Raw genomic sequence first — 14,434 nt, forward strand, 5'->3', positions numbered from 1 at the left:
CCACTGTATAGGCAGTCAGCACTTTGCAGTTAAATGAAACTCAGACTGATCCCATGTAGATGAGAACTGTGCAAATCAGTGACTGCATCTTCCTTTATACTGATGTAAACTCTTCAAGAATGAGTTTATTTGACCATGCTAGTTAGCAGTACTAGGTAACAACTGTCTATGTATTGAATATATGATCTAAAAAGTAACAATGTCATATGCCAGGAAGCAGTCTCTGCCACAGTATCTCAGGAATAATACAATCCTGCTTATCTATTCTAGGTCTTAGTAATTACTTAACTGAAGAAGTAAATAAACCCTAGAGAAAAAAGTCCCATATATTAAGTAATGAGCACTTGTATATGCCAGAAAAACTACCCTAGGTTGAGAAAATAAATATGATCTTGCATCTTATTTAAACTGAGGGTGTGTTTTCCCTTTTGAGAACAGAAATTATGACCTCTGTTTCTATTAGTCATTCTTTTACATTATTCTTTAGCTAGAGTTGACCTTTTCAAGAGTGGAACATGTGACTACTTGAACTACTTGTCTTGTCATCTACCTCATTTCATATAGTAAGAGTCTTGTCTTATGTTTCTGACTTGACTGACAGTACTCATACAAACCATATAAAAGCCAGACCTGTGACACAATGGACAGCCAGCCATCCTTTCTCAGAACTTAACACCACATCGCTCTTTCCCAAAACATATTTTTACAACTTAAAGGACATTAACCACCTCAGGTAAGTTTTTTCTTTGTTCTGATTTTATCTTTTAGAACAGACATACCCCTATTTTAAAGGCAGATCAACATTTATTATTCTGAGAAATAATAAATATATCAATGTAAGTTTTGCTTTTTTTTTTTTAAAATGATGTTTCATACACTGGTATTATTTAAGGAATCTTCAAACAGAATATTTTTCAAAGGGATCAAGGGAATTAGGAAAGGAAAACCTGACAAATTTATTTTAAAAAATCCTTAAGATGGCATAGATTTCTCTCTGCTTTGAAAGTTAATCTTTTGTAAAAATGTAATGATTGCTGTTTTTATGGTTGTTTTTTCTATGAAACAAAAATCTCACCACAGATTAGGGGAATTTACTAGTTATTTTAAATTATTGTATCTTTTTTTTTTTTTTTTGGTACCAGAGATTGAACTCGGGACTTTGTGCTTGTGAGGAGCCAGGCACTGTGCCTCCTCACAAAATTATTTTCCATATAATTATTTTAAGTAATTTTATATAATTCTTACATGTTAGTAAATATTTTCTAAGATATAAGAAAATAATACTCCTTAGAACCAATCTAGCAGTCCTCTGCACTGTGATGACCTTTTCAGAATGTCATGCCATTATTTGCCCTAGAAAATATCTGTAATGCTTAAGGGACAAAAATAAAGACAGGAAAAACTCCAAAGGACCTTTGTTAGTAGTAGAAAGGTCCTGAGCTTTAAAGTTTCCGTTATATGATGTGAGCAGGACACAAGCCATCTTATCCTTTTGCCTGGTTCTAGCTGTTAAGAACCATACAACCTGTGCACCTGTGTGACAACTTGTGTGGTAACCACAGTATGATAACCATACAGCCTGTGTGCCAAAAAACTTACCTTGTGAACTTTTTTTTGTTTCGTTTTTTGATACGGGGGAATGAACTCAGGACCTTGCACTTGTGAGGTAGGCACGGTGCCACTGAGCTAAATCCCCAGCCCTCTTGTAAACCCTTTCTGAGAAACTTATAAAAATGTTTTCTAAAAAATGTATTTTTGCCACCAAAGGATTAGCATGTTGTTTGTACACCACTATAAGATTAGCACATATTGCTTGTATCAAACTCCCTACGGCATAGAAGATGAAGCCTCTGCCCTGGTTACTGCTCCTCGCAGACCTGTCACTTGAGCTCTGCAAATGTCTTGTGACTGACTGTCCAGAAGGCCTGATCTCTGGATTTCCATGAGTTCCAGTGCTGTCTGTTGGGCCCTTGTGTTCTCACAGCATGTTAGCTGGGAAGAGGAAAGATCCTGCACTGTGGGTGCTGCCTCCAGCTTCCAGCTTATGGCGTGGGTGCGCTCCCCTTGTTCCCACTTCACTGCTGTGAATATGATAAATGCTCAATAAACTGCTGCATTGGGGAGATTGCTCGACTCTTGTGATCTTTGTTTGGTAGATGCACAGACTCCCTCTGGCTCCTTCGACTCCCAAGGTGGCCTAACTTAGAGGGCCATTTGGTAACATTATAATTGGTGTGGATTTCTGGATCTCGTCTTACAATTCCAAAAACCCATAATCTGAAGATTTCCGATAGAAAAGCCCAGAAGATGAGCTCCTCCCACTTCCATTTTTACTTGGCATCTATTCTTTGGTTCTTATTCAATGATAGTTTTAAAGGTACATACAAAAGGGAGATTAAAGAGCTTAGGTAACTTGCCAAAGGCCAGACAGACTTCAGGGTTTATGAAGAGGAGAGAATCTATCCTTTCTCTGTATCATTTTGGCCAAATGAAAATTCAGTTTAACCATGACTGACAACTATATATACCTCAGGTAGTTGATATGTTATTGACTAGTTGTATGATTTAATTTTTACTTCATTTTAAAATTTTTTTCAAAAGTGATTCAACTTTGTCACAATTTTTAATAAAATTAAATCTTTAGTAATTCAGACACTGATATCTGAAACCTCAGGATATGTCAGTATTAATGAATCAGCATTAAGGAATCAACTTTGTAGGCCGTAAGACTTGTCAGAAAAGGCATTGAGCAGTGGTGGTGAACCTATGGTGTTCGTGCTGCAGCAGGCTGCTTATATCATTAAAAGCTCTAAAAGGTTTGCCATCCCTGGTATTGAGTTTTCTATTAACACACTTACTTAACAAATCCTTATTAGATTTGTGTTTGTTTGTGACTGTGTGTATGTACCTCTACTTACTAGCCTGAAAGTATTCCCTACTCAACTCTACAGTTTGCTATATAGGAACGTGGGTCCAAGGAAGATAAATTTTTGGGCTACCCAGAACAAATTAGAGATCTAGAATATGCAATCTTCAGATTGCTAATTTTTGGAATTAAAAGACGGTGTGTGAGGGCCAGGGATTTATGAGCTCAATGGCACTGCACCTGCCTTGCAAGTGCAAGGTCCTGAGTCTGATCCCCGGTACCAAAAAAACCCCCCAAAAATGGTGCGTGAGATCCAAGGCCTTAATAATGGTATCATGGCTCTGTTTTTGTAGAGTACAAAGAGAAGGCAAGTGAGATTGAGAGACCTATCTAAGTTCACATACAGCGGTTATGACCAAACTGACATAAGAACAACTTGGATTAATTAGGTTAATGAACGATTCATCTCCCTCTTATTATCTATAACATGTTCCCAGGTAAATATCCAGATCTCCACTGTATTGACTTAGTTACAACCAACTCCCAGAAACTGACTGAGTTTATAAGTCAAGGATCCACTGTATTTACTTAGTGGCAGTATCTAGCCTGGTATCATGATCACCTAACTGCTACACTAGTGTGTTATTTTCATTATACCAGACTAGGTCGAATTTGTTAATGAAAAAAGATCAAATGTCACCCATCAGGACATTCATTCAGAAGAGAATTCACAGGGTGAAAAAGACTTGGAGCAAGGTGAGGTAGTATAACATTACTTCATAGCAGGACTGGGCAAACTGTATAACCTGTTTTCACACAGCTAACGGATAACAGTGGCTTTTATATTTACAAAAGATTTAATAAAATCAAAAGGCTGTATTTCATGACATCAAAATTAAATATGGAATTCAAATTTGTGTCTACAAATAAAATTTCATTAGACTACAATTCAAATTGCATTCATATTATAGCAGCAGTTTAGTAGATGTGACAGAAACCTCACTTTACACGGTGATTGATGCACTACAAACAGCAGTGACATAGTTACAACTTGCCAATGTTCCAAGTACAATGTATATCGTCATACCACATTTCATTCTGACCATTTCAAAACAAGAAACATAAACAGTCCCTGACTTAGAATTTTTCAACTGTATAATGGTTTAAAAGCAGTATGCATTCTGTAGAAACAATATTCTCAAGCTGAGCAGAAGCTGTGAGCAAGAGATTTTAGCAAGCCATGTGACCATAAGTGTAAATAAGAGATTGTTTTGTTATTGTGTTACAGAGCAAGCCATTCTATCACACAAATGACACTGTAGCTATCCAAAAAATAAAAAATAAAAAAATGCAATATGGGTCAATATTTCCAGACTAAGCATCCATCACATTCTCATCTCACAGGAGCAATCACTAGAGAGATGAGTTAATATAAAACAAAGTACTTCATCCCAGCAGAATTTCACAAACATGAAAAATGAAATTGAAACTGCAAACAAAGAAAGTTTCTGAGTGGCCCATTTATTATCCAAAGAAAGCTGTTTAACCATGGTGAGTTAATTAAATGATATTTGACTATAGCAACCAAATAACTATTTTATGTTTAAGAATGGCCTTTCATTAAGACTAACTACTCAAAATGAGGACACTAGGAACAAACCAACATACAGCTTAAAAAAAAAAAAAAAAAAAAAGGCAATAGATCGAGAGGTTTTCCCTGGCTTTATGATACTGATTTGTTGTTTATCCAACAAGTCAATTCCAAGTGACTGAAGATTCTGCCTCTGTTCATTACTGTTCAGAACAATAATGGAGAAGAATATTTTTAAAGTTGAGAAAATAACTAATTCAGTATAACCTGAAGTGGAATCTGCTAAGATGCATTATCTTTGACAGTGGCAAAAGATACGTGACTAGAAAGAGGAAAACTGAACAACACACAAAGTAGATGAAAACGTAAGGTGTTTAAAGCCATGGCTCTTCATTCTATTATTCATTAGTAAGTTTTTTTACAAAGAAAGTATTTTAATCAATCATGTATTATTGAACCAATACATCCTTAAAACTTTATTTGCTCTCACAGATTTAAATAACTCAGTTCTGTGCATTTTCATCGGAAACAAACTGAATACCTTGGCTTGATTTATCACATAGAAACCTAATGACTTAGGAGCTGCAAAATTTTACTTTTTTAGTTCAGCACACAAATGAAATTTTCTACAATAAGAAATGCTTTCAACCCCTATGATCAAGTAATGTCTTTGAAAATCAGATTTTGCTGCAGATTTGATGTCTCCTAATGAATCTGACCTCAAAGTCAAGAAAAAAATGCTTATATGAGAGAGTACCCTGCCATAAAGTCGTTGGAACAACAATGTTCAAATCACAAGTAGCAAATGATCCATTTTGAATATTTCCTATGTTGTCAACAGCTAAACAAGATCTCCATGCAAACCCAAATTCTTAACATACACTTTTCAAGCTCAACCTACAGTTATGGCAGTGTTTTTCAGACCTCACAGCAAATGCAAAGGAAATTTCCATATTTCAACACCCATTTAACTATCCAATTGAGGCACTCCCACCTAGCCTTCAAGTGGAAATGGTTGCTGAGCCTGCTAAATTTCAAATATCAAGAGAAGAATCTAAATGAATTCTATAAATGTCTTCCACACAATGAATATACTCATTAAAATCATATCCGGGTCTGAGGATGAAGCTCAGTGATAGAGTGCTTTCCTAGCATATGCAAGATCCTTAGTTTGACTTCCAGTACCACCAAACACAAAAAATAAACATTCCCAACTGGCAGTACCTATCTGTGTGGGGGAAAGAAAAAACAGAGCTTCAAAGATGAAGTGCATAAAGTCACATTACTTTAACAGAATAACATCTACAAACTAAAATCACTTCTGATAGGGTCAGAATCCTATGATTGAAACCACAATTACGTAAATGTTATCTTCCTCCCCGCCAAAGCCAATTTCAGTCTTTTCACTTTGTACTACAATAAACTATGCTCCATTAATGTTATCATGCTTTGCATCCAGTCAAAAAATTTGTGGATAGTTGTTTTCTCTCATCATGAATTTTCTCTCATTTTTATGTAATAACCTGGGTTTTGCCTCTTGGCCTGTAAAGCCTAAAACACTCGTGATCTGGCCCTTTACTGACATCTGCCAGTCTTGGATGGATGTGGCACTATCCTCAGTGCAGCATCACCTAGGAACATCTTAACAATGCACATTCTCAGGGCACTACACTACCTGCTGAATCAGAATTTCTGAAGAGTGGGCCCAGTAGTTTTTAAAACAAGTTCTCCAGGTGATTCCTATGCAAGCTAACCTTTGAAAATCACTGCATGAAATTAGTTCTGTCTCCCTGTATAAATTGTATAATCAGTAAAATAAGAATTGTCACTCATTCATAGAACTGTTGGAAAGATTAAAATAAAGGTTAGGTGTGATGATACATGCCTATAATCACAGCATTCTGAAAGACTGAGGCAGGAGGACTGCCAAGTTCAAGCCCAGTGTGGGCAACCTAACAACTTAACAAGACTCAGTCTCAAAATAAAACGTAAGTGTTTTTAAAGGGCTGGAGATGTATCTCTGTGCAAAGGCCCTGGGTTCAATTCCCCACTACTATGAAAAAAAAAATTCAAATTGTAGCATGATAACTGACATCAATAATTTTTTTTTTTTTTTCTGAGACAGGGTCTCATTCTGTAGTTCAGGATGGCCCAGGCAGGCCTCAAAGTAGTGGTGATCCTCCTGTCTTAGCCTCCTGAGTGCTAAGATAACCACACCCAGCAGACATCAGTAATTCTTACTGAATTAGTAACTCAATGGTGTACTAGGTACTCCTTTACTGGTCAATGAGATATGATTACATTTTTAGGAATTTTATGAATTACTAAAACACGCACTACTGAAAATTAAATTATACACACTTTAAATGAATTACATTAAAATTATTAATATTAAAAACAACAATTCCTTACATTTTAGTATTATGTGCTTAAGGGATTACTAAGCCTGTAAGGTAGATATACTATATAATGATATGTTGCATTTCATCTCTTCCTGAATCTATGGGTATTTGGTAACACAATTTTGTAGCTTGAATCTGTCCCTGGTTAAAGTATTTACAACATAGGAAACTGGCAATCACCACAAATCAGGGCTTCTGGAGAAAGGCTGTCAGTTAAACACCAGCACACCCTGGTTACTGTTATTAAGCATTATAAAATGACTTAAGTTTTGAACTTGAATTTGAAGTATGCATGAAGAAATATTTAATAATCTACTGGATACAAAGATGTAACACACACACACACCCCAATTGGTATCTACTTCTTGCAGAAAACTGAAAAAAACCATTATGACTCTGGAATTTACAACTAATCATAGCTAGTAGATCAATTTAACTACCACTTATCACTATCCTAGACCGTGGTTATAACTAGAATGCTTCTGGTAACAATAAAAATACACTGAAAGAATGGTAGAAATTACCATTTGAACACTAAAGAAAAACAAGTTATGCTACAATGAATCTAAGCATCAATGTTATTATATATACTTACAACTTCAGTTTCAAACAATCAAAATTTTAGACTCAAAATGGACTTTATCACTGCTATGACTTCAGTGTTTTTGTTCCCATCAAAATGCATGTTGAAACAATGCCTAATGACAGATACTACAAAAGTAAGTTGTATGCCAAGTCATAAAGACATAAGGACATGAAACATCAAAGAAATGTGAAGCACTGGGATGAAATTACAAATTATTCTCAAGCAAGAAAGGATCATGTGTCAGTCCCTATAAAGAGCAACAATTTACTTCATAAAAATGTGTAATGCTCCTTCAACACACAAATCCAAACTTTTTTATCTAGACATTTAAGATTTTCCATTATCTGGTTGTCTATTAATACTTTTCCTCTTGTCTTCTGCTCTAGCCAAACATGGTGATTCAATCCAATCCTACAAACGTCTCAAATATTCCCCCTCTCTTCGTGTACATAGTCCCTTCCCCATTCCTGAGTAACAGTTTAATTTCAAAAGGTTAATTGACTCAAATACACTTCTCTAAAACTTTCTGTGCCCATTATCTGTAATATAGGTAAAGGTCTTCTATCATTTTTGTTTATTTCTATTACAGTTATTTGTGCATCATTGTTTCTATTACAATTATAAGAAACATATGGTTGATAATCAACAAATAAAAAATGTTGAATTTATAACAAAATACACACATGAAATAACAGCCTTGGTCCATAAGGTTATATAGGAGTTTTCCTTCACTTTCTTGTAGAGAAAATCATTGCTATAAAAATCTTTTTTTAAAAAAATCACCTTATTTTTTGAGATGACAGATTAGAAAGCAATTTTCCTCCATTAACCAACATATCTCATGAACTGTTATAATAAATTCCTTGGCGCAGACATATAATTGCTTTGAAGGATTTCAATTTTACATTATCATATGTACCTACTGATCACACACAAACGACCTTACCACTGGAAACAGCAGTTTAGAAGGAAATGGCTGGTCTGAGGTTCACTCTAAAATAACCTACATTCTTTTTAAAGAGAAGAGAGACCATACTGTAATTATACTTCCCTGTTCCTACGTCTTCTATACCTCCCTATCTACCTATCCAAATGTTTGTTCCAAGTCTGCACTTTCAGATTCAAATGTTAGAAATAATGAAGAAATAATGAAGTTAGAAAAAGGTGGTTTTTAAGAACTAATTTGCAAAGTTTACTGAATAACTACCATGTAAAAAGCACTGTGAGATACAGAAAAATAAAACATAATTCTATCTTCTGGAACTAAAGATTAAATACATAACAAAAACACAAAACCAACTCCAGTATAGATTATGTAAGTGCTAAAAAAGCTAACAACGTACAGAGAGCTGTAAAATTAATCTAACCAATCTTTGAAAGAAATTATGTATTTCAGCCAAGAAAGTTATTATAACAATTCATAAGACATACTGATTAATGGTGAGGAGAAATTGCCTTTTAATCTGTGTTCTCAAAATGAGTGGTGGTCTTCTCAAAATTAATGGTGGGTTTCTCCTTGTTTTTTTTTAATCACCCAATAACATTCAAAAATAATTATTTTTAGGTAATTTAATTTGTTTTTGATGATTTTACTAATTTTGCAACAGAACTGGGTTGTTTTCCAGTGAAAAAGTACTGATTCACCATTTAAATTTTTAGTTAAATGGATTTAAGCTCATCTTGAAACATGAACTGTATTTCACAAACCAAACTTGTGGCCTATAATTAAGAAATCTGTGTGGCTCAAAAGGCAACAGTATGTTCAATTATCTAATTTAATATTCATTAAAAATTCTAGACAAAATATGGCAGGCACAGAAATTTGTTCGGCGTTATCAATAGTACTCACATTAAAAGGAAACAACAGAAAATAAAATTCAGGGTCCTTAAGTATTTTTCCTTCGCACTACCTCCACCTGCAGGGCGCCTCTTCTGAGCCATCACAAGCTCAAAGATCGGGAGCACAGCTGGGAGCATCTGTTTCACAGGAAGCTCCACACCATTTCCAGATCGAAACACCCCTTCCTTCAAGGCTCTGGGTTGCCACGACCTCACTGCGGATGTGCTGAACACTGTGCTGACAGATGAAAGGACCCCACTTATGCCAAGCTTACAATAACTTGTACATGGTAGCAGGGAAAGTCTGAGTGGGGGATGCCAATGGAGCAAATATAAAAAGGGAAAATTATGAAAGGAGTGGAAGCAACCTGGGGAACAAGTGGAAGTAAGGTGTTCCAAGTCGCTACTATTAAAACAAACTTCGGGCTTTTAATTACATCACCGTATACATTAGACTTTTTTCAATTACTAACAGGTAAGTAATACATGTTGAAAAATTCAAGTTAAACCACATATAGTTTTGCAAAGCGTTGGTTTTAAATATTTCACCCAAAACCCATCTCTTGAGATTAACTATAAATACAAAGGAGCTAAAATCAGATTATGCAGATCTGGGCTGGGCAGCCGGGAGACAGCAGCCGGCAGGTGGATTCGGGCCCGGAGTCGCAGGAGGCTTCACGCGCAGCTCGGCCGGGAGCCGCGCGCCCCGCACCCGAGCAGTCGACGCCGCCCGGCCCTCGGAGCCTTCCCCGGAGCACCGGACGCCTCTCTGGACCGAGAAGGGCGGCGGGCCGTCTCGAAGTTGCGAGGGGCGGTCTCTCCCGCCAGGACCAGCTGGAGCCAGGCCACGCCGGGCAAGGGCAGCCGCGCGGAACCCCACCCAGTCGCCGCGCCCAGTCTCCTGAGCCCGCGGACCCACGGAGCCGGCAACTTCGCGCGAGACGCGGCCCGGCAGCGCCGAAGGAAGATGTCCGTGCTGACCGAGCCGACTCACCCATGTTCCCGAGCTGAGGGCCGAGAGCGAGGCGCGGCGCGGGCGGGTCCTGCTCTGCTCCGTTTCTCCCACAGCCAGGGAGGGACTCGAGGGACGCCTCGGGGAGGAGCACAGTGGCGACGAACGGTGGCGGGCGACGGCGAGCCGTCCTGAGAAGCCGGCCCCGACGCGCGTCCCGGAGCGCCCCACCCTCCCGCCGCACCTGCGCAGTGCGGCCCGACCCGCGGCTGCGCGCGGGCGGGCGTGGCTGCGGGGCGTGATGGCTGCCGCGGCGGACTGAAGCCGGGCCTGGGACGCTGAGCACGAGAGCCGCCGGCGGAATCGCCCAGCCGCGCAGACTCTCGGGGCTGGGGGGCTTCCCCGAGAAGACCCGGCAGCGTGGGGAAGCAAGGCGGACGCCCCGGGACGCACGCGTGGACGATGAGGCCGCGGTACGATCTGGGCACTTGTGGCTCGGGGCCCCGCGGTCAGCGGACCACGGGCGCCGGCCGGAGGGGCCCTTCCACCCTGCCGCCGGCTCCCTGGGCGGGCCGGCTCTCTCTCTAGAGGACGCCCTCGCCGCCAGGCATGCGCGGCCTGTGCCCCAGAGGGAGGTGGATGCTGCTGGAGATCTGCGGTTTCTTTGCACCTTGGCCTCGCTTGGCTCCCTCTTTTTGAGACGGGAAATCGAGCCCTCCCCAGGCTGCAGCGACCGCTGCTCTGCAGGCGAGAGGGGCGCGATCCGCTCTTCAACTTGGGGTGGGAGGATTGGTAATAAGGGTTCTTTCCACCTTTCAACTTTTGCTTTGAAGCAGATGTTGAAAGACGTTTTTCTTCATCGTAGCTCTCAGGGTCAGATGAGTTTCTGTTTGTTTGACAGATGTTACAGGCACACAGATCAGAAAAGGCCTCTCATTTGGCCAGCAGGAAGGTTTTATATGGTTTTTCTTTTTTAAAATGCAACATGAAATTTAAAAGAGGGAGGTTTGGAAACAGGAAGATAAGATTTATAAATATCAAAGTAAAAGGGCCAGGGATTTAGCTCAGTGATTCCAGCGCCTGCCTCGAAAGCGCAAGGTCCCAAGTTCGATCCCCGGTACCAAATAAAGCATTGGACTTTTCTAATGCATAAGTCAGTTAAGCACTATTGAGATAAGAATGCTCTTCCTGTTTGCCTCAGAATCATCTTACACACTGAATTAGTGTCCTAGGGTTGCATAACAACTACCACAAACTGAGTGTTTTAGAAAAATGAAAAGTACTGTCTTTGTTCTGGAAGCTAGAAGTCTGAAGTCAAGGTGTAGGAAGGGCCATGCTTCCTTGGAAAACACTAGAAAAGGATCTTTCCTAGGCCTTCTAGCTTCTGGTGGTTCTTTGGATTGTAGCAATATAACTTTAACTTTCACATGATGTTCTCCTTGTGTGATTGTTAAAATTTCCCATTTTTATAAGGAGACTGACCATATTGGATTGGGCAATATGACCTCCTTAACTGTCTACAATTACCCTGTTTCCAAGTGGGGCCACAGTCTGTAGTTCTAGAGATTGGGCTTTCAACATATGTTTGGGAGGGCCAGGGATTTAGCTGGGTGGTTCCGCCGCCTGCCTCACAAGCTCAAGGACCCGACTTCCATCCCTAGTACCAAAAACAAAAAACTAACAAACAAAAAAACATGTTTGGGAGTGGGAGAAATGCAACCCACCAGGTGCAAGTTCCACCTTACACATACATTTTCCTTTTTTTAATGCTCCAGAAGACCACCTTAGGCCATTGTATTGCTGCTTGTTTTTGTCCTTCTTTCCTTAACATCACTAATCTCTTCCAGATCAAGTTCATGTGCTTTATTTTTTCTAATTCCTTTTCAATTATATAGTCTGATAATTTCATAGGGCATCTATCTTTTGGATACATGAATTTAAATTAGAAAAGCAGCTGAACTGGTTTTGTAACCTTACTGCATAACACTTTAAGCACCTTTTTGTTTTGTTTGGATCCATAGCCATTCCTTTAGCCTTCATACCAATTAGAACCACTCGGCTCTTCAGGTATCCTCTAGCACTGAGTCCCAAGGCCCTGGCTGTCACCACCATCGTGAGACCCAATACTGACTGTAACCATTGTGGACTGTATAATGCTTATTCCTTGCACACACACTAGCACCTCTCATCCCTTCACCTTTCTTCTCCTTTTATAGCACTATAACATTTTTTCATGTTTTTATTCAGCGTTTACCTGTATGAGTCCTTCACTAGCCATATTATCTAAAAATTTTAATATGTCCTGTTTCATATCCCCAGTTCCATACTTTATTTTTTCCTTAACACTTATTCAGATATGTGTTTGGCTTCCCAAGCACAGAAATTGTTATCTTTGCCTTATTTGCCATTATAACCTCAGTGCCAAGAAACAATGCTAGAACGTTGCAAATGCTTAATACATTTTTCTATATGAATAAAAATTTTTTCACACTTTTTTCCCAAGATTTTATCTCAAAAGAGCAAGAATGGTGTTAAGATTCTCTTTATAAACTCTAGTACCTGTGCTCACTTCAGCAGCACATACAATAATAAACTCTAGCACCTCACCAAGTAAAATTATTAAGTAAATATTTATGGTGATAATGATAACTACTTTGTTATTTCCATCTCAAACTATGGGTCCTCTACTAGGTGGAGTCTTTGTATTTATTCATTCATTCTGTTCATAGAAATTTACTGAGAGCCTTACTATGTACCAAGTACTATAATCAGCACTAGGGTATAGAATAAAATAAACTATGGCCTGCCCTCAAACAAGGTTAGGTACTAGAAAATTTGCTAATACACTGGTCTTGAGCACAGAAATAGCTAGAAAACACTGTCCTGATATCAAGAAATTCTTCCAGAAATCAATCTTCTAGTGTCCATGCTGCAGGTTAGGCAATGGTTGAGTTTTGATTAGGCTTCCTACAAAATAGAGGAAATTCTGGCCCAGTGTGGAGGTTTTCAAATTCTATCCATGAAATGTATTACATATTTATTTAAATAATAAGTTCTTTTGAAGGTTGGCTTATGATTCACTAGTTCTTATTTGTGGAAGAATGGAAAATATCAAGAAAAATGTCCATTAGAGAAGATGACAGAAGCATTACCTTTTGGCAAGGCTAATAACCTGACCTCATTGACATGTATAATTTCAAAAAGGCTAGAAGGTGATTTAAATTCTTTAAAGGAAATTGTTGGCAGGGACAACGCAAAGAGTGAAAAAAGAAGAGAGAAAATGTCTTTTAAAAGAGTAACGGGAAACTGCCTCTTCTTGGCCATGATGTTCTGAATTTTTAAGAGAATCACTGGAGTAGTTAACTAAACTTTGCATTGATAAAGAAAACAATGATTTGGCAGTGAATGGCCTTCCACCTAAACTATTTTTAAAAGCCCTCATTGTTGAAGGTAGGTTAGTCCAGTTTGAACAGCTGAAATGTCTTAATCTTTACAATAACTTCTGTTCCTGGCCTCCCATTTGCTTAATGTATTAACCACTTTCTAAATCTTATGAAATCTGAATTTTCTTTTTTTTTTCTATATTCTATTGTAACACCCAGGCATGGACTGCAAACCACTGCTTTGCTGGAAAAAGCTGGTCCAGGAGTTGCTAAGCTTGGCATTCGTAAAGAACTAAAGAGGCTGAGTTTAAAGTTAAAGAAGATGATTTATTTGAAGATGGAGAAAGAGAGAGATGACAGCTACTCTGAATGAGAATGATACCAGTATTATTTTAATTACAATATTACCTACATTACAATAAATATTACTTAAGGCATGATTTCTTCTTCAATACTGTTTTAATCATGTCATTTTATTTCTCTGAAACTTTCAGTTGTTTCCTATTTCCACCTTGTTAAGTTCAAGTTCCTCTGCCTGACTTTTTCAATCCCTCAAAATCTGTCCCTCACTAAATTTCCAATTTATTTTCTCAATATACTACGATAAGCACCCTTGTTGATAGTTTGATAAATATGACATTCATACTGTTTGTGACCTCAACTATTTAAAAAAATACAACTATAGAATTTCTTTATTTGAAGCAAGGATTTCATATCTTCAAATTATTTTCTTGCTCCTGTTTCTCTGAAATTTACTATAGAATCTGTCCATTACTATCATTTTATTTATGGATGTTTTAAAAAGCTTTTGATTA

At 38.4% G+C, this 14,434-nt stretch overlaps 1 protein-coding gene and 1 long non-coding RNA gene across 7 annotated transcripts in view; one reads left to right on the top strand and one right to left on the bottom strand.

Annotated features, from left to right (window-relative positions):
* Rap1gds1 (Rap1 GTPase-GDP dissociation stimulator 1) overlaps positions 1-10,473 on the bottom strand; it is a 126,398-nt gene extending 115,925 nt beyond the window's left edge. For 4 of the 6 annotated variants that reach the window (XM_087215810.1, XM_004848101.4, XM_004848100.4 and 1 more), the window contains exon 1: positions 10,279-10,472. In XM_087215810.1, coding sequence (XP_087071936.1) covers positions 10,279-10,282 — 4 coding nt within the window. In that variant the 5' untranslated portion in view covers positions 10,283-10,472. Of the gene's footprint in view, positions 1-9,294; positions 9,401-10,278 lie in introns of those variants that run through there. The other 2 variants (XM_021261098.2, XM_087215811.1) reach the window with 2 other exon arrangements.
* Positions 10,474-10,509: 36 nt separating this feature from the next.
* On the top strand, positions 10,510-14,071 carry LOC110349964 (uncharacterized). Its single transcript, XR_002396201.2, has 2 exons — positions 10,510-10,709; positions 13,839-14,071. It is a non-coding gene; the product is annotated as an uncharacterized LOC110349964 (long non-coding RNA).
* The last annotated feature ends 363 nt before the right edge of the window (positions 14,072-14,434 follow it).

The sequence above is a fragment of the Heterocephalus glaber genome, unplaced genomic scaffold, assembly GCF_053883595.1.
Source record: "Heterocephalus glaber isolate CG9 unplaced genomic scaffold, H.glaber_assembly_v1.0 deba00001454, whole genome shotgun sequence".
NCBI classification, from domain to species: Eukaryota; Metazoa; Chordata; class Mammalia; order Rodentia; family Bathyergidae; genus Heterocephalus; species Heterocephalus glaber.